At 40.8% G+C, this 27,333-nt stretch overlaps 1 protein-coding gene and 1 long non-coding RNA gene across 19 annotated transcripts in view; one reads left to right on the top strand and one right to left on the bottom strand.

Annotated features, from left to right (window-relative positions):
• The window catches only part of GREB1L (GREB1 like retinoic acid receptor coactivator), a 213,023-nt gene that overhangs the window by 147,842 nt on the left and 37,848 nt on the right, over positions 1-27,333 (top strand). For 14 of the 18 annotated variants that reach the window (XM_074352557.1, XM_074352549.1, XM_074352538.1 and 11 more), the window contains 9 exons: positions 5,509-5,637; positions 8,183-8,299; positions 8,901-9,020; positions 10,054-10,191; positions 11,812-11,997; positions 16,011-16,337; positions 17,406-17,534; positions 18,078-18,212; positions 20,503-20,700. In XM_074352557.1, coding sequence (XP_074208658.1) covers positions 5,509-5,637; positions 8,183-8,299; positions 8,901-9,020; positions 10,054-10,191; positions 11,812-11,997; positions 16,011-16,337; positions 17,406-17,534; positions 18,078-18,212; positions 20,503-20,700 — 1,479 coding nt within the window. The remainder of the gene's footprint in view (positions 1-5,508; positions 5,638-8,182; positions 8,300-8,900; positions 9,021-10,053; positions 10,192-11,811; positions 11,998-16,010; positions 16,338-17,405; positions 17,535-18,077; positions 18,213-20,502; positions 20,701-27,333) is intronic. The other 4 variants (XM_074352553.1, XM_074352554.1, XM_074352555.1 and 1 more) reach the window with 2 other exon arrangements.
• On the bottom strand, positions 11,955-16,005 carry LOC141574952 (uncharacterized). The gene is made up of 3 exons (XR_012502107.1): positions 14,994-16,005; positions 13,255-13,301; positions 11,955-12,437 (listed from the first exon to the last, which is right to left on the bottom strand). It is a non-coding gene; the product is annotated as an uncharacterized LOC141574952 (long non-coding RNA).

Below are 27,333 nucleotides of genomic sequence, written 5' to 3' on the forward strand. Positions count from 1 at the left end.
TGCTACTGTGAGGTAGGTTTTAGTACCATTTTGCAGATTATGAAACAGAATCTCAGAAAAGTTAGTATTTGGCAAAAAAATAGTAAGAGATAGTAAGTGGCAAAATCAGAATTCAAACTCTTTCTACTTGCTACTTAAATGGCTCCCTTTTTAGAAGGTTTTTTTTTTCCCACAGTAATTTTAGGCTAACAGAAAATTATTGAACTCTTGCATAAAGAGGGCAAGGAGATTGTTTTGGCTTCTCCCCCCATCCGCCGATTCTATTTCTTTAGCCATAACGTGGCAGACATTGTGCCAGGGCTGGGAATGCCCTCAAAGAGCTCATGACTTGTGGGAGAAACAGGAAATTACAAATTCCCACAACTTAGAGAGTAGAGCTATGACTTGCTCAAGGAACTTTCTAAGTTTGCAAATCCTCCAGCGCTTGCAAGTTCCTCCTTTAAATGGATGTGAAACCCCGAGTGGAGATAATCAGACCTTGGTGAGAGACAGATGCTGGGCAGTCAGCTGCTCACTCACTATCAAAGCGCTTACCAGCAGCCTGTGGTTCAAATTCATATCTGAGCGCGATCACAGGCTGTCACATTTGGACACTGGGGTGCTCCCAAATAATCAAAACCACTAGCGTTAAATGCTGAATATGCCAATGCCACTATACTGAATAAATCCAAGAATAGAAGCATGTGCAGTGTGCTACAGATTAGGAAATAACATAAAAGAATTTACATTTTGAAACGTTCACTCTGATCTTATCTAATGCTTGACTGTGCTTTCTGACAATTATGTAATTGATGTATCCTATAATGTATATGTTAATGAAATAAAATAGAACAAACAATATAAGTGAAATAAATTTTCGAAATTAAGAATGAAATCTTAGAGTCCAGTCAGATTGTCTTGAGATAAGTAACAGGGTAGGAGAACACTGGTATTTTAGAAGATGGAGGAAAACTTACACATGACAGAGCTTGTCTTGTTCACCATTTTACTCAAGGAGCCTAGTAAGCTTCTTGATACATGGTAAGTGCTCAGCGAATAATTGTTGAGTAAATAAAGAAATGTAGTGGGATTCAGTATGATAGGAACTGAAAATTGTCTCCTGGATTTGGGAATTGGGTCGTTGATAACTTTGCAAAAGTGGTTTCATTGGAGTGGAATTACCCTTTAAAATTTTCACTGTGTAATCTAATACTGGAGTAAACACTCATTTTGTACATTTGAGAAATACTTCTGATGCCAGTTGTTAACCTATAAGTAACTATTTTCTATCCTTATTTTTAAAAAATTCATTTATTCCACTATTTTAAAACATTTACATTAAAAAAAAATACACATGGTCACTCTCTTGGCTTCCAAGGTGGCCTGCACTCTGTCTACAGAGTATCTATCTTTAATTTAACCACCCACCCTCCGTGTACACCTCTCTAAATAAACCTGCTTTTACTCAAAAAAAAAATGTGTGCATATGTGCACACATCATATGTAATATATTCCTATATATACAATGAAAAGTTCCTTTTCCATCCCACCTCACTTCTACGTGCACCAAACTATAATTGGTTTCTCATGTGTCTTTCTAGATTTAGATTTTCTTTATATCTACTCAAGCAAGCACAAATATAGATTCTTATTTTTACATCTTTGTTACTCCAAAGGCAGCATTTTTGTACCTTTCTTCTGCACCTCACTCTTTTATATTGCTATTTGTTAGAGCTCTTTCCAAATCAATAGAGAGCTTCCTTATTAACTTTTTACTGTTGTGTACTGTTATACTATGTAGATGTGCCATAATTTATTTACCCTTGTCCCTTATTGATAGGCATTTATTTTGTTTCCAAACAATACAGCAATGAATAACCTCAGCATTTACCATTTCTCACTTGTACAGAAATGCCCAGGAATTGCTGAGTCAAATATGTACTCATTTGTAATTCCCATAGAGACTGTCAAATTACTCTCCATAGAGGTTTTCCCAGTGCATGTGTGTCAGTATTTCCGCAGAAGCTCACTAACAAAGTTGATTATTGAACTTTTTGATTTTCGTCAATCTCATGGGTGAAAAATAATATCTGAGTGTGGTTTTTATTTTGCGTTTTCCTTGTCATGACATTGAGCATCTTTGCATTTGGTATAAAAGCTGTTTGCATTTTCTTTCTATAATCTCTAAGTTTATATCCTTTACCTTTTAGTTATTCAGTTGTTTTTGGTCATAGTTCAGGTTCTGCTGGACTCAGAGCCTAAAGGAAGGACTTGGGTGCAAGTATATTTGGGAAGGGACCCCTGCAAGCAGAAATAAGCCAAAATAAGAGTGTGTTTTCTATGTAGCTGCTGTAAACCAGGAGGTCTTGAGTCTACCACGTTCTCTAAGAAGCATGCAGAATGCCTCCCCAAACTATCTTTCCAAAGAATGGAGGCTGGGACATTTGTTCTCATGTCCCTGTTAGTTGAGGGCTTCCACGGAAGTGTCACACTCCCTCGCACTTCTGGACCACACACAGGACTGAGATGGTGGCCTTAAAGAAATCCCTGAGACAAAAAGCTAAAAGAAACTAAATGTGAGCTTGAGGTAAGATGCTGTCCCTGTGAATCTGAGCTCAACGAAAATGTCTACCATAGCTCCTGCTGAAATCAGAGATGGGCCAAAGGAGTGTGATATGGGGCAGCGAAGTGTCTGCAGCAGTCGTCTTTTTTCTTATTGACTTCTGTTGACGGGAGCATGTTGTATAATTGTCTATGAGTAGTATTTCCCCTGGTCTGAGTCATCTTAATTTCATGTCTGTATGACTTAGGTAGGGCTCCTGTAATAAAATAGCGCAAACTGAGTAGCTTAAACAACCGAAATTTATTTTCTCTCAGTTCCGGAGGTTGCAAGTCCAAGATCAAGGTGCAGCAGGGTTGATTCTTCCTGAGGCCTCTCTCCTTGGCTTGCAAATAGCCAGCTGCCTTCCTGCCGTATCCTCACGTGGCCTTTCCTCTGTGTGCACACGTGGTGTTCTTACAAGGACACGGTCATATTAGAATAAGTCCCCCCCTTATGACCTCATTTAACCTTAATTACTTAAGGACCCTATCTCCAAATACTGTCACATTCTAAGATACTGGGGATTAGGTCTTCAATATATGGCTTGTGGGGTCAGGGGCACAATTTAGTCCATGACAAAGGCATTCCTCTGTTCATAGTATACCTCTGTAAGTCTTTTTATTTCTGTAAGTTTGCTAGCAATGCTCTCTTTTTCACTCTTGATTTTAGTCGTTTGCATCTTTTCTCTTTTTTTCGTGGTCAGTCTAGCTAAAGGTTTATCAACTTTGTTGATCTACTTACTCAAAGAACAAACTTCTGCGTCTGTTGATTTTCACTATTGTTTCTCCATCCCCTACTTCATTCATTTCTACTCGAGTCTTTATTATTTCCTTTTTTTCTGCTTATCTTGGGTTTCGTTTGCTCTTCTTTTTCTAGTTTTTTAAGGCAGAGGTTAGGTTACTTATTTGAGATTTTCTTCCTTTTTAATATAGGCGTTTACAGCCATAAATTTTCCTCCAGGCACTTCTTTAACAGCATCTCATAACTTTTCAGTTGTTGTGTTTTCATTTATCTAATTTCCTTTGTGGTTTCTTTGATCCATTGATTATTTAGTAGTGTGTTGTTTCATTTCCACATATTTGTGAATTTCTCACATTTCCTTCTGTTATTGATTGCTCGTTTGATTCCATTGAGGTTAGAGAATGTATTTTGTATGATTTTAATTCTTTTAAATTTATTGAGGCTTGTTTTATCACCTAGCATATTGTCTATCCTGGAGAATGTTTCCCTGTGCACTAGGAAAAAAATGTGTATTCTGCTTTTGTTGAGGGAATGTTCTATTGGTATCAGTTAGGTCTAATTGGTTTAGAGTGTTGCTCCTCTATTTCCTTGTTGATTGTCTCTCTAGTTATTCTATCCATTATTGAAAGTGGGACACTGAAATCTCAAACTGATATTGAATTACCTGTTTCTCTCTTCATTTCTGTCAGGATTTACTTCATGAATTTGGGGTTCTGTTGTTAGGTGCATAAATGTCTATAATTGTTATGCCTTCCTGATGGGTTGACCCTTTATCATGATAAAATGTCCTTTTTCTTCTCTACTAATAATTTCTGTCATAAAGTCTATTTTTTCTAATATTAGTGTGGTCACTCCAGCTCTCTTCTATCTACTGTTTGCATGGTTATAGTGTGTTTTGCCATATAGAACTTTTTTATGTTTATGTAGCTGAATATGTAAATTTTTATGGCTTCTGCATTTTGAACAATAATTTGGCCTTTTCTATTTCAAAGTGATAATTGACTTTCCCATGTTTTTTCCTATTATTTCTGTATCTTCAGTTTTTAAGTTTATACCTTTGGTCCATTTGATTTTGTTTGGTACTTGTGTAAGATGTGAATCCAACTTTTTTTTTTTCTTATACATCCAGCTGCCTCAGCACAGTTTTATTGAATGGTTCATCTTCATTGCTGCTTTGAGCCACTACCTTTACCTTATACTAAATTCTCATGTGTATTTACATCTGCTTTTTACTGTCTTTTTTTGTTCCATTATTCTGTTTGTCAACTAATGCACTAAGACCACAGTATTTTATAGAGTGAGGTTTTATATTAAGTCATATTATATCATCATGTTAGCCTCTTCTCATTCCTCCTAATTTTCAGAATGTTTCTTGTTATTCATGTGTGTTTATTTTTTTCATATCAACATTACATCAATTTGCCTACTTAAACATTCTAATAATTCTAATAGTAATTCTAATAATATCTAAACCTGCTGGTATTTTCCTGGGATCATGTTAAATTTATAAATTAATTTAGATTGATTGGCGTCTTTTTGATGTTGAATATTTCTCCTTTGAAACATGGTGTGTCTTGACATTTGTTCAGGTCTGTTTTCATGATCTTCAGAAATGTATTTTTTTAAATCTTTAAAATGGAATGTTAAGATACATATAAAAATAGAATAATATAATGGACCGTCACCATGGGCCTATCACTCAGCTTTGATAATTATGAACGCATAGCCATATTATTCAATTTTACTGCCTGTCTCTCTCTCTGTCTCGGTATTTTAAAACAAATCTCATTAAAATATGGCTTTGAGGGAAAATTTGAAGACAGTTTTAATGTGGCACATGATGATATCCTTGATGCCACACCAGATGACTTTGACTGAGTTAAATGGTACCATTATTTTAGGGTAATAGTACCAACCTCATTGAGTTCATATAGGGATTAAGTGAGTTGATATGTTTAAAGTGCTTAGACTAGCACTCAGCACATGGTACCTGCTAGTGAGTGTTTGTTAAATACATTTTTAAAAAAATAAAACTTAAGTACAGAGAAATGGACTTTTCTTAAAATAGCTCAAGGAAAAAACTGAAATTCTACAGTCTACTCTCTCTCACCTCAGTCTTGTTGAATTAACTGCCTTCCTGCATCTATAAATAGTTTCTAATTTGAACAACCTCTTTCATTTTAAAGATTCGCCGATTCTCAATCCAGCTAATTCTGCAATCAATTTAAGTGGAGCTCAGGACCTGACCCGGAATAAGAATGTTGTGAAGCCACTGGCTTTGTCTTTGCAGGTTGTAGGGAAGACTTTTGCTGCAGGTGATGTTTTCCTCACTTATATTTCTTTGGTAAATACATAGTCTATAAAAGGCTTGTGTGAAATTTAACTCACAATTTGGTAGAAGAAAACAGACGCTCCTTCTTTACCAGTTGAAGATAAAAGTGGGGCTATCTATACAAGGCTTTGTGTTTTCTGTGTTACATCCAGATGAGAATGAATGACACTTAGTACATAGGGGAGACAAAGCAGGTTGATTCTGTTCGACAAACATTTCTTGGCTACCTGCTATGATGAGGAACTGGTGATAAACGGATAAAGAAGGCTTAATGCACTTGTAGCCTAGTAGAGGAGATAGACCTGTAAGAAGATACTTCCACGTACTGCAGTAAATACACTATCCTAGGTGAGCACGGAGGAAGGGGTTTTAGCCCAATGTTTTCGGAAGTGATCAAGAACGAGTTTATAGAGGAGTCTGGCTTTGAGCTATGAGGAGTTACTCACTGTGCAAAGAAGTGTGGGAAAGATATTTCAAATTCAGGGAAAATCAGGAGCAAAGCTTGAAAGGAAAAGGAAAGGAAAGAAGCAGCATGATGTGTGCAGGAACTTCCAGCAGTTTGGGCTTGTGAGAATTGTACAATATAAAACTCGGGGAGCAGTACAAGGTGAGCAAGAGGAGGGCAAGGGGAAGGACGTGGGAGTCTTCCCCACGGATTTTACTTTATAACTTAGGGGACAGAGGAGTGACATGGTCTTATTTTAACTTAAACTAGATCATTTTGGCAGCAAAAAGGTAAGAAGTGGGAAAACTAGTTGCAGGTCATTTCAATACTCGGGGTGAGAAATGATGAGGTCCTTGACCAGGGTGAAAATAGATTAGAGAGGAGGAGACAGATTGGAGAGCTCCTTAGGAAGTAAAATCAGCAGACTTGACTGATTAATGTGAGCATGAAGCAGAAGATTGGGTCATGGTTGACATCTGTCTTTCTGGGCTAATGGTGGTACCACTGCTTGAGACAGGGAATATATCAAGAGGAACACGTTCCCCAGGCAGATTGTGGGTTCAGTTTTGGACATGGGGAATTTGAAATACCCTTGAGACACCCAGGTAGAGCCACTCAACAGTTATTTAATTTATCATAGGGGGAAAGCAGGACTAACGGTATGAAGTTGAGCCACCAACATGTGGTTAAAATCACCAGGGTAAAGAGTCTCAGCCAAGGGGAAATGTAGGGTAAGGCAAGCTGTGAACTGAAGGCAGAATCCCAGAAAATTCCAGTGTTTAAGGAAAAGAAATGATCAGAGAGGTAAAAGAAGAATGAGGAGAAAGAGAACCTATCATTCTTGGGAACTTCATAAGTTAGGCATCATAATTTATCCAAACCACTTTTGTTCTTACTCTGGTCCGATAATTCTTGCAGAATCTGCCTTCTGGTTAAATTATAGACTGGAACAAACTGAATCAAGTTTTTACAGCATAAAAAATCAGTGAAATTATGGATCTTGGCATAATCATCCTGGTTGTTAAAACCATCAGGTGAAAGGCTGATGAACGAACAGCTTTATAACTTGAAGACTGGGCTAACAACTCTTAAACCCACTGATTAATCTTAACATCACAAGAAGAGAGAAAACCAGCCATTATGTGCCTCCTGATGGAAGTATACAGCAGGGTTTATAACTCTTGCCAAAAAAAAAAAAATCAAACTTGAGTCTGAGCAAGCCTCTGTATCTAACAATTAGTTTAGGAAATAGAGGAGACATTGAATGATACCACAGATATCCAACTAGCAAAATCCAGAAAATGAGAAATTCTGCCAGGTTTTCAGCAAGTTAATTGTAAGAAAGAAAAAGAAGGAGACTCCTCTAGATTACAAGAGGATTAAGGGACATAGCAAATAAATTCAACGTATAGATCTTTTTAATCCAAATTTGAACAGGAAATGTAAAAAAACACTTCTGAGATGATTGGGGAAAATTTGAATACTGGTGGAATATTTGATATTAAGAAATTATTGATCATTGTTAATTTTAAGTATAATAGCAATATCACAGCAATGTTTTTAACAGTCCTTTTCTTTTACAAATATATACGAAAATACTCACGGGTGAAACGATCTGATAAAAGAGTTTACTTCAGAATAATCCAGAGTCTGTATGTGTGCATGTGGGTGAGGGGAAGAGATAGGGAGAATCGACGAAACAAGATTGGCCACATGTTGATAAACGTTGAAGCTGGGTGGTATGTACGTAGTTCATGTGCTATTCTCTCTAATTTTATATATGTTTCAAAATTTCTATGATATAAAGTTTAAAAAGAAAAGTTATCTCTTCTTTCCACTCCTCATCTCCAAAGACTTCACTGAAAATGATCCTAAAAGATCTCTTGGGATCCTAGAAAATTATTTTGGGGTGACATTTCATGTTACCGAAGGGACTACTCCAATGGTCATAGTTGGCTTTACACAGCTGGGCTGTCCTGTCAGTGGGATTTCTTTGAATCTGAGAGTGTGAGTTTTGTCGCAGCATCACAGAAAGCAGTGTCCTGCCCACACTGTTCTGAGTGGCTCCTCTTGTGTCCCACAGATGCTGCTAATGGGAACAGTAGCCATGGAGGAAAGAGCGGTACCTCTGGCTCCACTCCAGCCCGCCCAGGGAATTACTCTTTGTCACCAAGACCGAGCTTTGCCTCAGGAGACCAAGGTACAATACCCATCTTAGAGTTTTGAAATACTGCAACTTAATTATGGAAGAAGTGCTCCAGAGAGTTTGCAATGATGAATTATCTAGCAGCATGCTCCCAGTTTTTCCTTAGCCTCTCAACAGTGTTTTGAAAGTTTGTGATTGGTGTGAAGAACTCTGATTACTTATCCTGGTGATTCTACAAGGATGGGGCTACCTGGGAAATAATGCTGAAACAAATGTGTAAGAAGTGTCTTGAAGTGCCATGGGCTTCTACTGACCAAAGCACAGGGTTCAAAGTTCCCCTCTGTGGTGTGACCCTGGGCAAATCTGAGCTTTCCTTTCACCATCCACAAAATGGGTGTAACAATATACTTGTCCTTCAGCCTCACAGGGTTGTTAATAGAATCAGACGAAATAATCTGGGCAGAACTATACATTGTAAAACAGCCTACAGATGTTAGATGGTATTGTTAGTGTGACTTGTTCTAATTTTATCCTTACCTCTAAAAAAATGACAGACTCTCTGAGTTTAATCAAACCAAAGGTCCTATGTTACTTTGGCTTCTTCCCTTTCTTCCACCACTACAAGGACAAGGCTCATTTTTCTTTTTGCCTTCAGCTACCATGTTCACTTCTGGACCGCCAAAGAAACGACACCGAGGATGGTATCCTGGGTCCCCTGTCCCCCAACCTGGTTTAGTTGTACCTATTCCTACAGTTCGTCCTCTTTCAAGAACTGGTAAGATTTCAACAGAAGATGAGTTTTAAGTTTCCTTAAATTAGCAGACGTATCTCCTACTCTTGTTCTTTCCATGAACCCTTAAAGATAAATCTCCTTAACCAACTATTGTGTCCGATATTATAGCAGCTACTATTTTGTGCCCATCACACCTCGCCTTCCCTGCAAGCACAGGTGCCGTCACAACAGATCTGATTCACTATCTGGCTTTGTTTTAGCCCAAAGTATCAGTAAGTCTTTCTTTATTTTACGCGAGGTGTGATGCTGCCAGCCTACCATCACAGAGCACAAATGAACTTGCTTTGCCAGTCGTGGTCATCGATGTACCCTCCTGTGATCTGGTTCCTTACGTGATCTATACCTGTTATTTCTGACCTGGATGGTTCAGACTGTGACTGGAATCCTAGAAAATCAGCTGGTTCTCCTTTAGAGTCCTCAAGCAGTGGCCATTTGGCGCCTACAGTTAAATGTTCAAGTGCTCATCTATTTTGCTGTATGAAACACAGATAAATGTAAATATACTAATGCTACGACATAGATGGGGGGCTCTTTAAAAGTTTGTTTGTTAAAAAAAATTTTAAAAACCATGAAGGGATGCTATATACACAAAGAATTATGCCAGCGTGTTACTGTGGTCGCCTCTAGGTAGCACTGATTAAGGATGAGTGTATTCTTCTTACTTTTCTATACTTTTCTGTAATGAGCAGATATGCTTTGATTATCTTGGGGTGGAGAGAGATAAAATATAAAACTGAATCCAAAAGACTGTATGCGGAAAAACAACCAGAAGGAAAAACTACTAAAATGTTAAATAGCAGTTATCTCCAGACAATCTGATGACTGATTTTTTTCCTTTTTGTCTTTCTCACTTCTTATTTTATATAACAAACACAAATTCATTTTTTTAAAAAGCCCAAATCATCAGACTTTTAAAATTTGCATATTAAAAGTATTAACATTGGATTGATTTCAGTTGCATTGCATTTCACCTTCCTGTCTAATCCTGCTTGTCAAACAACTTTTTTTTCCCCAGAGTCCCTTTTATCTGCCCCAGTTCCACAGACCCCATTAACTGGAATTTTACAACCTCGACCCATTCCTGCAGGGGAAACTGTAATTGTTCCTGAAAACCTGCTGAGTAACTCAGGAGTTAGACCAGTAATCCTGATAGGTAAGGAAAGGAATTCCAAGTTGCCTGTGTCTGCTGGAATCTAGGAATGCGTCTCCATTTCAGCGTGTATTTATTCGTGTGTTCATGAATATATTCACTGATCCATCTGCTCATTCTTTCAGCTTGTACTGGTCAGCTCCTTCACGCTATACTAAACGTGGGGCTAGAAGCTGGGAATAAGGCAAAGTCTTTTTAAGTCTTTTGCCCACAAGGAGCACTGTTTAGTGGGGGAGTCTAGAGGTTCACAGCCAAGAACTCCAAGAGCTCAGAGGAGAGGGAGCTTGACCCTGCCTGGAGGGGGTCTGGGAAGACTTCTCAGAGGTGGTGTTTCAGCTGGGGAACTGAAGGGTGGTTGAGAGTGGACAAGGTGAGGGAGGGCTCACTCCAGTCCGAGGGAGCCAATCCGCAGAGAAAAGGGACAAGCTGAGCCAGCCCAGGGCCCCGGAGCTACAGATCTACATCGTGGGGAAGCCCCTGTGAACTGGTATCTTTAAGGAGTCAGAGCCTCTCCAAGCTGTCTCTAAGTGGAGGTGTAGAAATTTAGAGGTCTGTAGATTCCAGGACTAATTTAGTGCCTTTCATACCCACACCAAGAGTCCCCTCATTTGGAGCTAGCCTAGGCCAGAAGGAGGCTGCCGGCTTTACCTTCAGGACTAAACAGACAGACTGTTCAAGCCCACTAGATCTTTATGGTATGTCTGTGTGAGGTGTTATCTGCTTCTTGCAGTTGGCTTGAGCCTACTGATATGGGTGGTTTTGCTTTGAGCCCTGTTCATTGTCAGGCTGCCCTAGCCGCTGCTCCTGGACCTACAGGCACTGGGGGAATCCCAGTTGTTTAAATTCCATATAGTCAGGAAGTTCTTACTGAGCATTTGAGTTGCGTGCACAACGCAGCTAAGCCTTGGAAAGATATGTAAAACATGAGGACCCTTGGGTGGCTGCCTTTTAGAAAGGCTCACAGAGGGACTGTGCCCTTCACCACACCACCAAAACAGGGTGTATTTCCAACATGTTTTTGTCTTATTTACTTCTAAGATGATTTGAGGCTGTTTACTGACATTTAGGAAAAGAACATAACAAAAATACCTAAAGTAGAGGAAAAGAGTTAAGAGCCTCCAAGTACCCACAACTAGTGGAATATAGCTGTTGATTGATGAGTTTTGCTTCAAATTTTTTAAAGAAAACCTCAAGAAGTGAAACATATTATTGTAGTTTGTCTGTTTGTCTTCTGACTTCTTATCTGAAGAGAATCTTGATCAGGAATTTTATTTGAAAATATTTGATCATTGCAGTTTTACAAAGGCTACAGAGATGTATTTGCAAACTCTCATCCATCCTCTATGGCAGAGATATAATATTAACATGTCCCTTATATAAAATAATCTGAGTATTAATGTAATTTGAGTATTTGGCTTCCTGCTCATCTAACTTAATAAGAGGGTAGAATTTAGAGCACTCGAGTGAATTCCCTAGGTTTGACGTATTTGAGTGATTTGTTTGGTAGCCATCTCAGAGGGCAGGGAACTTGGTTGAGCATCATTGATCCTAGTTGAGCAAGTGTACCTGGTTGGACCTGGAAAAGAAATGTTGAACTTTACTGACCTGCTTCTATTGGGGCAGGCTATGGCACTTTACCCTATTTCTATGGAAATGTTGGTGACATTGTTGTGAGTCCTCTGCTGGTGAACTGCTACAAGATTCCACAGTTGGAAAACAAAGATTTGGAACAATTAGGTTTGACTGGCAGCCAACTCCTGAGTGTGGAAAACATGATCCTTCTGACAATACAGTATCTTGTGCGGCTGGGTAAGCTATTTTCAATAATCATTTGATGGTGATGATTTTTATTCTTTTTTGTAACCTGCTTGCTTCGTTTCTTACCCACTTTCTCACATTTATCCACCTGGCTATCTCTTACTTTCCCTCTTTCTCATCTAACATTCTTTCCTTCAACTCCATTCTCTATGGCTTTTCCCTTTCCTCTCCTGCATTTCTTTTCTACTCCTTTCCTGCCCTTTCTTATTTCTTTTTTTCCTTCCCCATTTTCCCCAGATCTAGCCTCCTTTGTGCCTTGCTTTGCTTCTTTGGGTCCTAGAAGAGATAAATTGCTCCACCTAGTGTCCAGTCCCATGACGGTCCTCAGGTCTCCAAAGCAGTTGATGTAGCAGAACTTGCAAGGGCTGTGCCACGGGTATCCACCCTTGGGGAGTCAGGCCAAGTCCCCTTTCTGAAAGTGCAGGCACTACCTGGAATGCACATGTAGCAATCACCTTACACGGTTATTTTCCGCTTAGCCTTTTTATCTTGTTTATCCACTGTCTCTACACCCATTTATTTCTTCTCCAGCTACACCCTTTGATGTAGTCCCATCCTGCTTTCCTTCACTGAGGTAGTAACTGTGGACCTCCCTGATAGGTCCTCTGGGCTTTCGGGTAAGGAGGGTACATAGGTCATGAACCCTTCGCTTCCTCTGTTTGATTTCTCCTCCTGAGCCCACAGTGGGTGTATGCAGGTGCCTTGACAACACTGTAGTGGTTCTGCAGCATTTACATTGCAATGTCCTTTATTTTGCAAACTGCAGTAGGTCATTAATATGCAGCCTAATTATACACTCCCTCCAGGACTTCAAACCACTGATTTACTTAGGAAAACATTCAAGATGTAAAATTACACATTAAAAATTGTGTCTGCACTTTTGTATATTTTTTTAAAATGTTTTAAAATACTTTGGTGTTAAATAATAAAAACTCTGGGCTAAACAATGTTAAACACACACACACACACACACACACACACATGCTTCAGCTGGTTAGATTCAGTTTTTGGACCATCAGCTAGCAACCGTGGCTATAATTCTTAGTGACCTCAGAGCCCAAAGGCCTGCTTTGACATGGGATCTGCTTTGACATGGGCTTTTGAAACCTTTGAGGCTTCAGACATCTCATGAGCCACTTTCCTTATAAATCTAGGACTTGCTAATTAGTCTTGTTAGTAAGTGGTAAAATTATAAAAATCACCCGGGTCTGCAGCTCATTTGATGTCATAATTTTAATGGATACATACTGACATTCGACTGTGTTCCAAGATGAAAAACCAGCTTCTAGGTACATCTGGAATCGGTAAAACAAGGCCATGTAAAGTAAGGCTATGACAGCAAGCCAAGCCTATCAGTATAAAATTTTTTAAAATCTCAATAGCAATTTAAATAATCAAAATCCAAGTTAATAAATGAATTAAACAGTCAAAACAAAATGTCTCCCCTTAAATTACTAAAAGCCTTTTCCTTAAAAAATAAAGAAATCTCCATTCGATTAGACAAAACTCTTCTCTGCCCTGCAAGATCAATTCTCTCCAGAGGTTTTCTTGCAGCCAATTAATCCTATCTCTCAAATGTGCAACAACAATAGCTATTTCTTTCTCTTAGTCTAAATGTTGTACATTGGGACCTCTCTTCTCATCAACTAACTCCTCTGGAGTCCTTAAATTTCTTTTCAGCCTTCAGAAGTTTTGAAGAAGGCAGCAAGAATATTTTCACGTATGCTATCGGTTATAAATAGACATTTGAAAAAATAAATCCAAACTTTTAAAAGGACAGATCTAATACTTGGGTGGCTCAGTTACCTGGAGGTAAGAGAGAAGAAGAAAAGCAAGATTTTCCCAAAGGAACAGATCTTTCTATTGCAGTCACTTTAAAAAATAATAATAATAAATCTCTGTTATTTCACAATCTGCAAATCTTTTGAAGTAGATAATGACATCAGCAAATCCAGAGATTCTTGAGGGACTCTGAGTCTGTTCAAACCTTGTCTTTTCCTACTAAGGTAGCTCTGTCTGAAAACCTTCAGAACTGATGCCTGGGCTACGCTGAGTTACTGGAGATCAGCCCTCGAAGGAAAAAATTTACTATTATCAAGCTTGCAAAAAGTGGAGAAAAGGCTCCTGCAATTTAGCTATAAAGGCTGAGGATGCAGAAATGATGGGAGGTGACTGGAAGCAAGGCAATTGACTCTAGAAACTCTCTTACCTCATCTAAACTTTGATACATTTTCCTCCCTTTCTCAACTCCTGACAGTAATTCAGTCAAAACCCTGTAAAAGTAGGTTTCAAGGCAATGGTGAATGCTACGAACATGTTTGATAATTTTATTTTCCCAGAATGCCTTTGTATTTGGAGTTAATTATGCTGCCTAATCGAACATGTTACTCCATCATGGTTTGCAGGGGGTCTTGTGGACACACCTAATAACCAGCCTCTTCAGATTGTCTATGAGAGCATTCGGGAACCGGAGACAGTCAGAGCCACAGGCTTCCGAGCTGTCATTTGCTGTGAATGGAAGAAAGCTTTAAACAGATGACCACCTTCCCTTCTTCTCATACAGTCTGTTCAAATCCAGCCACCTTGCGCTCACTATGTGTGTACTTAGTGGCCACTAACCGTGGTGCTAATCTGATAAAGTTAAATGAAGATCAGAAGCTTTGGTAGCTCCCAGGTGGTAAGAAGGCATCGTCCTCCCTCTGGCAAGGGATTGGGGAGGACGCAAGGAACATGAACATGTTGTAAGCGTTGCCGTGTTCGTGCCCTCCTTCCACGTAGGGAAGAGGAAAAGCTATGAGGGCTTCACTCTCCTGCTTCCCTCTGGCCTCCAACCAATTCTGGGAAAACTGTTTTTTTCCAATTAAAATTGTTTATTTTTAAAATGTGTAACATTTTATTTAATGACTAAACATTTTCTTACTTTCCCAGAGAAGATGGGCAGGGGCCACTTAAACCCCTGTTGGAGGAAGGAAAGATTTCTGACTCACCCAAGGTGCCTCCTTCTCATACAGACGTCCAGCCCCTCCCCCTGTATTCTCTTGTCAGGGGCTGTTGGCTCTGGGCTCTGAGGCTATGGCTTGATCCAAGGTCACAGACACTGAGGGGTCTATACCTGTTTCAGGAAACTGAGTTTCCAATCTCAGGTCCACACAGCAAAAGAAATGACTTTGAGTAGCAGGAGTGATCACAGTCTTGCTGGTTTCAGTGTCAACTACGTGTAGGAATTCATTTGTGTCACTCGGATGCCAAACATTTTGTCCTAAAGACTGGTTGAGTTTCTAAAGAGAACGAAATCCTCCTAAATCAAGGAACCACAGATCACCCATGTAAGCTTAGCTGTAACCCCGGCCAGGGAAGAGGGCCAAATGCCATACTTAACAACCCAGAACTCTGTGGAATAACTACCTAATGAGAGCGTTCTCCATCTGGGGAAGACGTGAAACTGCCTAAATATAAATTGGGAGTGAAAAGTAAACTTAATTTTCCTTATGGATAGTATTCTCAAAATTAGGCATAGAGGCAGTGCATTAAAATATTTTTCAAAGTACCTGTGAATAAAATGAGAAATTAGTGAAGCCTGAAACTGACTATAGACCAGTAGGTTAGCTTCTTGCTTCATTAGTCATTAACTATTTCCATAACATCAAGTTTAATAAGTCAACAAAAATACCACCTTCAATGACCATCTCCCAAGGTATACAATGGAATTGGTACTATCTCTGAGCACATCCTCTTTGGAAGATACCGAGACAGATGTTTTTAAATATATATATATATAGACACACACACAAAAATATTGAGGCAGACAGAGAAGAGAGAAGGTAATTTCACCATGGAAAATGGTTTTTAGTAGAAGCACTATACTTGAGGGCACTACAGGAAAAAGAGCTTATTTACCAGTTGGAATAGACTTATGTGTATGTGTTGGTATGTGTGTGTTTCTCTCTCTTTTCTAGCTGTGATTTAAAAAAAAAAAATTCTACCTGTAATTCTCTTCAATTTAGGTCCTGATCAGATACCTCTCAGGGAAGAATTTGAGCAAATTATGCTGAAAGCTATGCAGGAATTTACTCTGAGAGAAAGAGCCCTGCAGATGGGTGCCCAGTGTCCACCCGTGTCTCCGGGACAACTCCCCTGGCTGGCTCGATTAATTGCCAGCGTATCTCAAGACTTGGTTCATGTGATTGTGACCCAAAACTCTTTGGCAGAGGGCATTTCAGAGACATTGAGGACTCTCAGTGAAATGAGACACTACCAAAAACTACCAGACTATGTTGTGACAATTTGTGCATCGAAAATCAGAGGAAATGAGTTTTGTGTGGTAGTATTAGGTGAGTAATTTTTAAAATTCATTCATTCAGTCATCTGTCCAGTTGCAAAATACTAATTGGGTGTTCCAGGCATCCATGTAATTAATCTCTAGTTAAGGGCTCCAACTTGTGTTCTTCCTCCTAATTGTAACTTTTTTTTTTTTTTTGCTCCTCAGATCAGATTTTGGTAGCCCTTAGTTTGGCGGGGATCCCTGTCAGCTGGTGGTAGGAGCATTATTTCAAAGCACAGCCTAGTAACAGATACCCTTGTCTCATGTAACTTCTGCCCTTAAAAGGTTTTGGAAACGTTACCACTCTAGCATGTGATAAAGCCATTGCCACAGGTGGCCTAAGCCAGTTAATCATATTTGCCAGGAACTTAGCTCACATATTCACCTCTTCACTGAAGAGGATATTTAATATTCTAACACTGACCCTAAAGAAAAGGTTCAGAACGTTGGTACATTCCAAAATGTATTTTTGTTTCTGGTATTGATTTTTCTATCAGGCACCGTCCTGAGTTGCCATTTGGGCTAAATTTTGCTTTTCTCCTCTCTGTGAATGGCACTCACCTCTTCCTAGCAAAAGGGCCAGGCCTTGCTTTGGCAAAATCCACCTGCCCGTCCCTCTGTGATATATATGTCTTTCAGAAAGCTTCATCAGAAAGTATATTCATCTTCTAATTTTTGTTTGTAAGAACAACAACATAAGATTATATTTTTAAGACTGATATTCATAATAGCCGTGCAGACACAATTTTTTAAAGGTTTTTCACATTCCTCCCTGGTCTTTAAACACACACCTGGTATGTTTCCACAGTTACACACAGAAGATATGTCATTTTTTCCCCCTTGATCACATAACCTTATATTGTCAACTTTTCATTTCAAATGATGATTTGAAATGTCATTTCAAATCGAATTGTCATTTCAAATGCTGTGTGATTGCCCGTCTTCTGACGTGCTGTATGTTTCCTAGCCAAGTCTCTCTAGATGCATACTTTAGCTGTGTTTCCTGTTTTTGCTGTTGTCAGTCACGTCCCGGTGAACACTTGTGCGCTGGCACGCCGTCTCTCCCTCTGTTCTGCAGGTCAGCATCAGTCTAGAGCCCTGGCAGAGAGCATGCTCACCACAAGTGAGTTTTTGAAAGAAATTAGTTATGAGCTCATCACAGGAAAGGTCAGTTTCCTGGCATCGCATTTCAAAACCACATCGTTAGGTGAGTGGCTGTCGGATTCCACAACACTGCCAAGCCCCCGGCTGCGTGATTTTCTGAATTTAACTCTCAGCCTGTCAGAGAGATGAGTGTGGAGAGTAAGCTTGCCGGTTGACCTTCCCTCATTTGGAATGGTGTCTCCTAAGCGTTTTGTTACTGACACAGCAAGGGGCGGTCTAGGCACTAGAATGGGAGGCCTCAGCTCAGCCACTATGTTGTGTGACCTTGGGGGAGACACTGCACCCCGCCCCTGGGTCTCAGTTTTATGTCCAGCGGTGACATAATGATCCCATCCTGCCTGCTATGAGTACTATGGAGGCTGAGAGAGGGTGTGTGTTAAAGTATGTAAATTGTAAGCACGATGCAAATGAGGATGGCTCTGGCTGCGGACATCCTGCTGTAGGGATGGCCGAGCAGACACGTCGACATGAGAAGTGGGATGACCAACAGATCTCGATGGGAACCCAGCTCAGCTGCCCAGCTTGGAGACTGATTCAAACCCAGCATCTCTTGTGACCTGCTTCTCTCCACCTTATGTTGTCATAGGTGATGACTTGGACAAGCTGCTAGAAAAAATGCAACAAAGAAGAGGAGACAGTGTGGTGACCCCTTTCAATGGGGACCTTAACGTATATGTGTCACCTCAGGAGGCCGCTGCTATGATCCCCACGCAAACCCTGGGTAATGTCACCGCAGATCAGAAGGAGGAAACCGGTCCGCAGGACAGACATAGAAGCTAAGTCATTCTGAGGGTGTGAGGTCTTGTCTTTAAGTCACAGACTGTGACAGGCCCTTCCTCTTTACATGACAGATTTGGCTCAAGTTAAAAATGCCTTACCCTGTGGCCTGGGTCCAATGCCTGGTTCTTAGTAAATGTCTCCTAGAATTAAAGGCAAAGTCAAAGACTTTATTTGAAGCAGTCTCTCCCGCTCTCTCTCTCTTTTTTTCCTAAAAAGATTCTGGGGTCCCGGGCGTAGCTCCACCAGCTGTGCCCCGAGAGCCTGGGTGCTCACCTGGCGCTTCCAAGAACAGCATGAAGGAATCTGGATGGAGTCTGTGCGGGGCTCCTGGCTCTCCACTCCCCGCATTTACCCTCCCACGTGTAAAACACTCATCATCTCAGGGATAGCGAGGCCTTCCTGGCAGACAGAGCAGCAATACCCACACGGCGTCTGTCCTACAAGATTGCAGGGCGCCAAGGGGGATGGTGGCACCAGGGGTGGGGAGTCCGATCACTAGGTTGGATTCCTTTAGGTTCAGATTCCTTCCCCAATTCCCTGTTTGACAGGGACAACATAAGAAAGGACAGAACAAACAACAGGAGAAGGGACAGATATGAAGCAGACCCGTATCCGAGCAGATGCTGACAGCCTCTTGGCTTCCCCTTGGTGGAGGTGCTTCATCTCTGTGTTAGGATTGCCTTAGCAGTACAAGTATATGGCTTGGCGTCAGCTCGTTGAGGAACGAATTCAAAGGCAAAGTTTTTGACTTCTGGACATTACATGGCAATAAAGTGATCATCCAGATGATCTAAAACGTGTTATGCAAACAAAGTTAGAATTTAAAAATTCTCAGGGTACTTAAAGATTTCCATGTACATATCCTTGATTCCCTGTTTAAGAAACATGGCTTAAAATAAATAGGGATCTTGGTGGTAAAAACAAAACAAAACAAAACAAAACATTGTTTAAAGATATTTTTAGGTTTCCTCCAACTTCAAATCTTACTAAGTTCCATTCTACAAAGTTATACCATCCTCTGTGTTAGTCCCCATCCATCTAACCTGTGCAATGAAAGAAAGAACAACCTAACTCTCAGAAGACAGGTTTTATTTTGATTAGCAATCTTTGTGGATCAAAAATGACTTGGGCTGTTATAAAAGCTGCAGCCTGGGGCTTCTCTAGTGGGTTCTCTCAGCCAGGAGGGAGACCCACCTGTGTAGATCTCCGCTCACCGTCAGGTTCCGTGGTGGCTGGGGTGTCGTGACTACTGTCTTGCCCTGGGCTGCACTGCAGTTTGATTTTAGAAAACACGAATTAGCACAGGTTCATTGGGCCCTTGTGTGCACCGGTCAGACTTCCACATGTGTTCCTGATAAAAAGCAGCTCTTTAAAAAAAAAAAAAAGCAGTAAATGTTTCCTGCTCAGGTGTTCAGCTGACTAAGCTTATCTGACATTGCGTGTGTGTGAGCACCCTGCGTGTGTAAGAGAGATTGATTGCTTGGCTGTAACTTGTAATAAAAAGCCACTGGCATGTTTAGCGCATCTGGGCAATGTTTTTCTAATACGTCGCCTACTGAGTGGCCAGCTGGCCCTGTCGTGAGTCACGTCCCTGCAGATAGTACAGGCGTCAGCACCGGAGTTGACCAGAGCCTGCCAGGTCACAAGCACCGGCAAAGTGGAGTCAAGTGGGAAGAAAGGTGAAATTAGTGTCATGGGGAGGAGAATTTCAAACCATGTTGCAACGGACTTGCTGGAGAGGAAATGTTTACTGTGGTGCCATCCAGAGAAGCTCAAAGGAACTCAGCATTATTGTGTTTATGGCATTGCCTCCTTCCCTGAACTGGAGCTGGGCTTGGGCACCTGACCTGTGCTGATAGTCCTAAAGAAACCTGGAAACTCTTTCCTTCCCTTTCCAGAGACGAATCCTGGCTCCAGCTGCAAGAGTGTGGTCTGTGCCCTGCATTTCTGGGCAGGCAAGGGGTGTGGAGTTAGTGCTTTGTGAGACAATCAATTTCAAAATAATACATCTGTAAAATTACCACATTCACTCTTCAGCACATCCTTTCAGCCAAGTTTTCAGGGAAAGTGGGCAAATCTATTAAAAGTTGGCAGAGAGTGAGACTACAAGGTGCAGGTTCTTAGTGATGGAGCCTACTTTACCGTGTGTGTATTATGTGTCCTCTGTGGATTCACAGAGGCCATCACAGAAGTGAATTAATCTTGTTCTTATGACTTTTTTTAAATTTTAGATTTAGATAATGAAACCTTCCAAATTTATCAACCGCAGCTTATGGTTGCCAGGAAACTCTTGTCCCAGGTGTGCGCTATAGCGGACAGCGGCAGCCAGAGCCTGGACCTCGGCCACTTCAGCAAAGTGGACTTCATCATCATTGTCCCAAGATCAGAGGTTCTGGTCCAGCAAACTCTTCAACGGATTCGACAATCAGGTAAGGTTGAACTTTCAAAGAGGACCCTCCCTGGATCCAGCCTTAGATTCTCTCTGCCTCTTTCTTTGGCTAAATCCAAACATTTATAGGACACTTCCATCCCTTTTTACAGTAATAAATATCACAGGAGTATTTTAACTGTTTCTTCGAATTTATCTGTAAGTATTCCCTCAAAGTACTCTAACCTTTTCCCTCCTAAGTCAAGGGTAAACTGATGTGCATTTGGCCTGACTCTGTTAAGTCTGTGATGTCGTCAGTGGACTAGAAACTGGTCCCTCATTTATGGAGACAAATTTCCTCAAGGCAAAGAGAGGCCTGCGTAGGGATGGCGGGGTCTGGGCCACCTGAACTCCTCCTGGGGGTCAGCGTGAGTCACATTCTCACAGGTGAATTCTTACACATCTAACACATTACATAACAGCATATTTTCAACCTAGAAACCAGAACACCATCCCTCATGTCAACAATAAGTAACTTCATTTAAAAAAAAAATACAAAGTTAGAATTCCTCCTAATGACTTCAAGAGGATAAGCAGAGAGGAAAAAAAATATTTTTCCCAGAAAATGTAAAAAGGTAAGGAGCAAATATCTTAGAGGTCTGTGGTAAATAACATCCCTCTCAAACATAAAATTTGCTTAGAATTACAAGAAGCAGTAGGGAATTTAGGAAATTGAGACCGCTGAAAAATGCTTGCCTTTATAAACTAGGTTTGAAAAGGAAATTATAAATGTCAAGTTGCTTCTGAGTCCTTAGCTGGGGGGGAAATACACACACAAATTTTAACTGGAGAATAAATCTTTTTGTCACAGTAAAAAAAAAATTATTTTCAATGTACTTAAAAACAGGTAGGAAGCAGAAGAATTCAGAAGAGCTTAGAGTCTGTATGCTCCACGCCTGTCGTACAATGCTCCTTAACAGCGGACACACAGATCACCTGGGAGCTTGTTAAAAATGCAGATTCCCTGAAGGCAGGTGTGGGTGGGCGCCAGTGTCTGCATTTCCAACAAGCTCCCAGGGGATTCCCACGCAGCCGGTCAGAGGACCACACTTGGATTAGCACAGCTTTACAAGAAATCTTTCATTGTTAAGTTCCCTGGGTCAGATGAGCTGACAATAGGTTTTCCCTCTTTAACATCTCTCAGTGGCTGTGACTGACACACATAAAGTCTTCCCATGCCTTCTGGAGACCCAAGTGCCTGGTTAGCAATAGAACCTTCTCTTTTGCTTCTAAAATTCTGAAAGACAAGTTTCAAAATGTCCTGTTGGAAGTGTTGCCTTATATAGGTGATTAGCCAGAGAAGTTCAGAACGTCTTCTCTCAGAACCGCGTGAGCTCTAGGCATCATTTTCTTTCTACCCCCTTCCATCGAGGGAAATGGATGGGCTCCTGTCACACCCAGCATTAAGCAGATTTTTGCTACTCTTTGTGGCTTTTCCACTTCGTTGCCATGGAGGGAGCACCTTGTCTTATAGGTGTTTTACTTGTACCAGGTGGCATTTGCGTCCTTCCTGAGCCTGTGACCTGATAATCCTGGGTTGTCAGCGCATCATAGCACCTGTTCCAAGCGGTGAAATCACCCGCCGTCAGCGGCTCTGCTCTCTCCAGAGCCTTTTCCTGAAATAACCTCTTGATGACCTGTGCTTTCACCTTTCTTAATCAAGGCAAGACCCCAAATAAAACCCTGCATTTCTGACAGATAGAGAAATTCTCCTGGCCCTTCCTTGTCCCTTCTTGATGTCCTTAGATTTTTCCAAAGTGAGTATTTTAAGATGATCACTCCTCAGAAAGGTACCAGAATTTGACTAGTTACATAAGCTGAGAACCCAGGAAAATGAGTGTTAAGGACAGATTTGGCAAATTCAAGACAAAGCATATTTTTAAAATTAGTCACATCTGGCTTTGGCATATATACTGAAATTTTTGCTACAAAGGCAGTCACTTCTATGTATTTAAAAATAACTGTTCATTTGTATTATAGAAAAAACATTGTTATGGTATTATTTATTTTGAAAAATAAAAGAAATGAAGTAGGAAATTTTATGCACTTATAATCCCACCACTCAAGGATAACCACTGTTAAAATGACTTACTCCCTAGGGTCCCAGGCTCTCTCCTCTGCCTGTGTCTGGTGTTGTAGTAGGCACATTTTCCCAAGTCTTTAAAAGCTTTCGTAAGCATCATTCTTAATGAAAGTATATGGTATTCCATATCATAACGACACCGAAATGTATTGGCTTTGCCTAAGGTCACAGAGGGCAGTGCTTTGGGGACAAGGACCGTCTTCTCCTCTCTGTGTCCCTAGTGCCTCATCTGTGCCTCTCTCGGGCTTGGCACCAGGAGGGGCTCAACTGCTGGTCGAGCTGGGGCTGGAGGGAGGAAGGGGAGGGATGGGCAGAGGGAGCAACAGCGTCCAAGTGCTCCGCTCCCCCGATTCCATGTGCTTTTCCCTAAAGGAAGCATTTCAGCAGCCAGCCTGCCAGGAAAAGCAGCAGGCAGGGAGAGGCAGCCGGGCACGCAGAAAGGCCACATCCTTGGCAGCCCTTTTGCGGCCGAAAGAAAAAAGTGGAAATAGAAACCATCACGTTGTTGCAGACTCAGCACTAAGGTGAAGCATCTGATACCTCAGCTCAGTTTCTAATTAAGGAAGGGAGGCCAGGAGGAAAAGAAAACAAAAGAAAACATTATGGAAAGAGTTTGAAGGTAAAAAAAAAAAAGAAATGAAATGGGTTCCACGTTTATTATAAGTTGGCCCAGAATGGACTTGTAACTGCTGCAGTGATCAGTGGAGAGACTATAGGAAATACTTCTATTTTAATGTCTTTATTTTTGTTGTAGCATAATTCTGCTAATTCAGGAAGCCCCAAATTCTATAAATTAGAATGCTAGGGGATCAGTGAATCAAAATGCAAGTTACTTTCAGTTCCAGGTGGGTAGCATGAAAACAGGAAGCACTGGCGACTGTTTTTCTCCTCTCTGCTTTTAAAATGGTGTTGGTGGGAGCCCCCAGCACATGGGAGCAGATCTGGGAGTAACCAGTCAAGGACAGTTTTTCATGCTCAGGGGGATGACATAAATTTGACACCTCAACACATGTCTGATCATAAAAGAACCGAGATGTAGATTGATTATTCTACCCAAAAGGACGTGAGGAAGTTACAAGGCCGTGGTAGAGATTAGGAGGGGAAGTGAAGAGACAGAGGAAGGCATTTTCACTTTCTGAAGTATCTCATCAACCTTATACCTCCTTGTCAGTCACCTAAAATGTCAGCAGAAAAAAGGCAGTGACAAAGGCCGCAGGGAATGAAATCCCAGGGAAGTGCTAGGAGACCACTCTGTCCTGAGGGGGAGCAGGAAAGCACTGGAGATTCCTTTGTATGAGTGTGCAAAGGAACAAGTACCTAAAGTTAGCATTCGTGAAGTCAGTTTCTAATCAAGTGGTAGCTGCCCAGTGCCCGCCCCTAGTTTATAGAAGATGTTGGCACCCGGCTCGGGTTCGCAACCTTCCCCACCTCCCATCCAGGGGGACAGCACCGCCAGACCCTAGCTTCTCTTCCCTCAGCTCCCATCAGCAAATGCCCTTCCCTCTACTCCTCAGTCGCTGCTCCCTAGTCATACCCCAGACCCTGCTGGGCCCTGGAACTGCAGATTCTAATATCCCCAGTGTTAGACCAGACTCCTTTCCAACATACACTGTGGGGGAAAATCAACCTTTCTGATCAATGCCTCATGAATTCTTTCTGGTTCTTCAGTTGAATCTCTCTCCCGTTCTCCACAGTGACTGGCTACTGCAGACTCTGTTTCACTCAAACTTCTGACCTCATCCTCCTCTTCACGAGGGACCATGCTACTGAGGTCTCTCCTCCCTGACCTCCAAAAGAAGAGAGCTTTGGATAAAAACTTCCTCCTTCCAAATCTGGAAACCTAACTGTGTACGCACCCATCTGTCCCCCTTCCTTCCTCGTCAGTGAAAAGGCTGCCCTCCTCTGTTTAATCCTGTTTCTCCCACCGTGCTCAGGGTGCCAACCTCTCCTCATTCTCAATGACCTCGCCCTATTGGTCATCTCTTCTCTCATTGCTGCCTTCCATTCCCTTCTCTCCTGGAGCTTATTCCATCCGTTTAAACCTGCCCCACTTCCTCAAAAACAAAACAAAACAAGCCCCTGTTAATCCAACCTAACCCTCCAGTTCAAGCTCCCCTACATAACTGCCAAACTATTAAGACAGTTGTCTGTTATCTCCATTTCCTCATCTCCCAGTTGCCCAGCACCCTGCAGACTGGCCTCCACTCCCCACTCTCACCCTTGTAAAACTCTCCCAATGTCACCAATGACCTTTTCTGTTCTTACCTGAACTCTTGACAGCACAGGTGATCTCCATTCCTTCCTTTAAACACTGCGGTTCCTTTGGTTTCCAAGACACACCCTTTCCCAGCCTTCCTTCTACAAGTCATGCACCAGGTGCTATTCTGCACCCTGGGGTCCTCCAGCCCTGGCACTCAAGACCTTGCTGTGGTTGTGTGTGTATTAGCAATCTTCTTCTTCAGCTAGAAAGCAAATATTCAGGTCACATGTCTGTCTTGTCTATAGTACAGCAGACACTTAATAAATATGTGTTGAACTGAGTTTTTTGTAACATTCCATTGAATTGAATTTTAAGTTAAAATCTATTTTAAGAGGAAGACGTAGAAGTAGTTGATATTTAAGATTTGTCAGTCCTCTGGCAAAAACAAATTAAAAGAATTCAAGGATTTTTTTGAACACAGTTTTCTTATTGAACACTCTCAATGTGCCCTTATCCTGAGGGCAAAAAGAATTGCAAGTGAGTCTTGAACTTTAATCAGTACGCTGTTGGAAGTGGTACTGATAATTTTAAGCTATTTTGTGTATATCACAGGATAGAGAAAACAGGTAAATATTTTTAGATTTGGTTGAAAACCAGGGTTCTCACATGAAGTCAGGGAGCCTCAAATACTAAGTGGGGAAAAGTAAAGAATATTCCTTTTAGATTTAAATTGGAGATCTAAGTATGAAAATATTAAATATTTTCCCCAGCTCTCTCCCCTAAAAGGACTTAAAAACAGTGATATTTCAGTATCAAATGTGCACATTTAGCATCTAGATCTTGGCCTGTAAATACCATTCACCACTGTCTCAGCTCTGAGGTGGGAACAGTCTGGAATCTGGGTTTGCCAGAAAGTGAGAAAGCACTAAAAGATTGATGGAGCATGTCAACGGGACACAGCAGCCTGTCTGCAGGGGACTCTGCTGTCCAGAGTTGGTAACTTTGAGTATCAGAGGGAATGATGGCAACAGACTGTAACCTATTGGATTTTTGTAAAAGCCCATGAGTTCACAGTAATACTGAAAAAATAAAGGGGGCGGGAGGAGTAAGGGGTGGGGGGCAAGCGCTCCTTTACAGAAGGGCACCAACTAATAAATATAGGAAAATGACAGAATTAGGAAACCCCGGTTTTGCGCTACCAGTGTAATTATTGATTCTGACAAGTACACTCCCAGAAAAAAAAAATCCAGATTATGTGACATTCTACAAAACAACTAGCCTGCATTTTTTAAAGTATCAATGAAGAGACCAAAAAGGAAAAAAAGAAAGGGCTGCTTTAATTACACAGAATAAAGAGACATGACAACCAAGTGCAAATTCTTAATTCTTGATTAAGTCCTAGACCTAAAAATAAAAAACACAGCTCCGGGACAATTAGGAAAACTCAAACGTGGCCTGTGTATTAGAAAATATTATATCAATGTTAGTTCAATTCCTTGGGTGTAATAATGATATTTTAGTTATATAGTAGAATGCCTTTGCTCTTAAGAAATACACATTGAAAAAAGAATATGAAAATGAATATATGTATATATGTATGACTGAATCACTATGCTGTACACTAGCAATTAACACAACATTGTAAACTGACTATACTTCAATAAAAAAGAGTACAAAAAAAAGAAAATCCAGAACCAAAAAAAAAAAAAAAAAGAAAGAAAGGAAAATACACTTTGAATTATGTAGGGGTATTATATGTTGCTTCCAAATTATTCAGCAATAGTAGCAAAAACAACAACAATAAATAAAAAATAATGAAGAGAAAAAGCAAATGTAGCAAAATATTAACAATTGGTGGAACTAACTGAAGGGTATTTAGGTATTTATTGCCCCGTTTTAAAACTTCGTACAAAGCTACAGTAATTTGACGTTGTGGTACTGGTATAAAGAAAGATATATACATCAGTGAGATACATTTGAGAGATAATTGAGAGATTTGAGAGTCCAGGATTGAACATTGCATTCAGCTGTTGTGTCCTCTTAGTCTCCTGCAAACTTGGAACATTTCTTTAATTTTACCTTGTTTTTCATGACCTTAACAGTTTGGGAAAATACTAGTCAGTTGTTTTGTCTAAGGTTTCAATTTGGAAATGTCTGATGTTTTCTCACGATTGGATTGAGGTTATGTGACGCTGTGTCCTCCTCAGGGCACGGTATCAAGGAGTCCATGATGCTGTTGTGTCTTATTAGTGGCAATGTTAACCTTGATCACTGGATTAAAGTGATGCCTGCCAGGTTTCTCTACTGTTTTCCTCCTTGTAGTTGAAAAATCTTGGGGGAGTACTTTGGGA

Source organism: Camelus bactrianus, chromosome 24 (assembly GCF_048773025.1).
Source record: "Camelus bactrianus isolate YW-2024 breed Bactrian camel chromosome 24, ASM4877302v1, whole genome shotgun sequence".
Taxonomy (NCBI): domain Eukaryota; kingdom Metazoa; phylum Chordata; class Mammalia; order Artiodactyla; family Camelidae; genus Camelus; species Camelus bactrianus.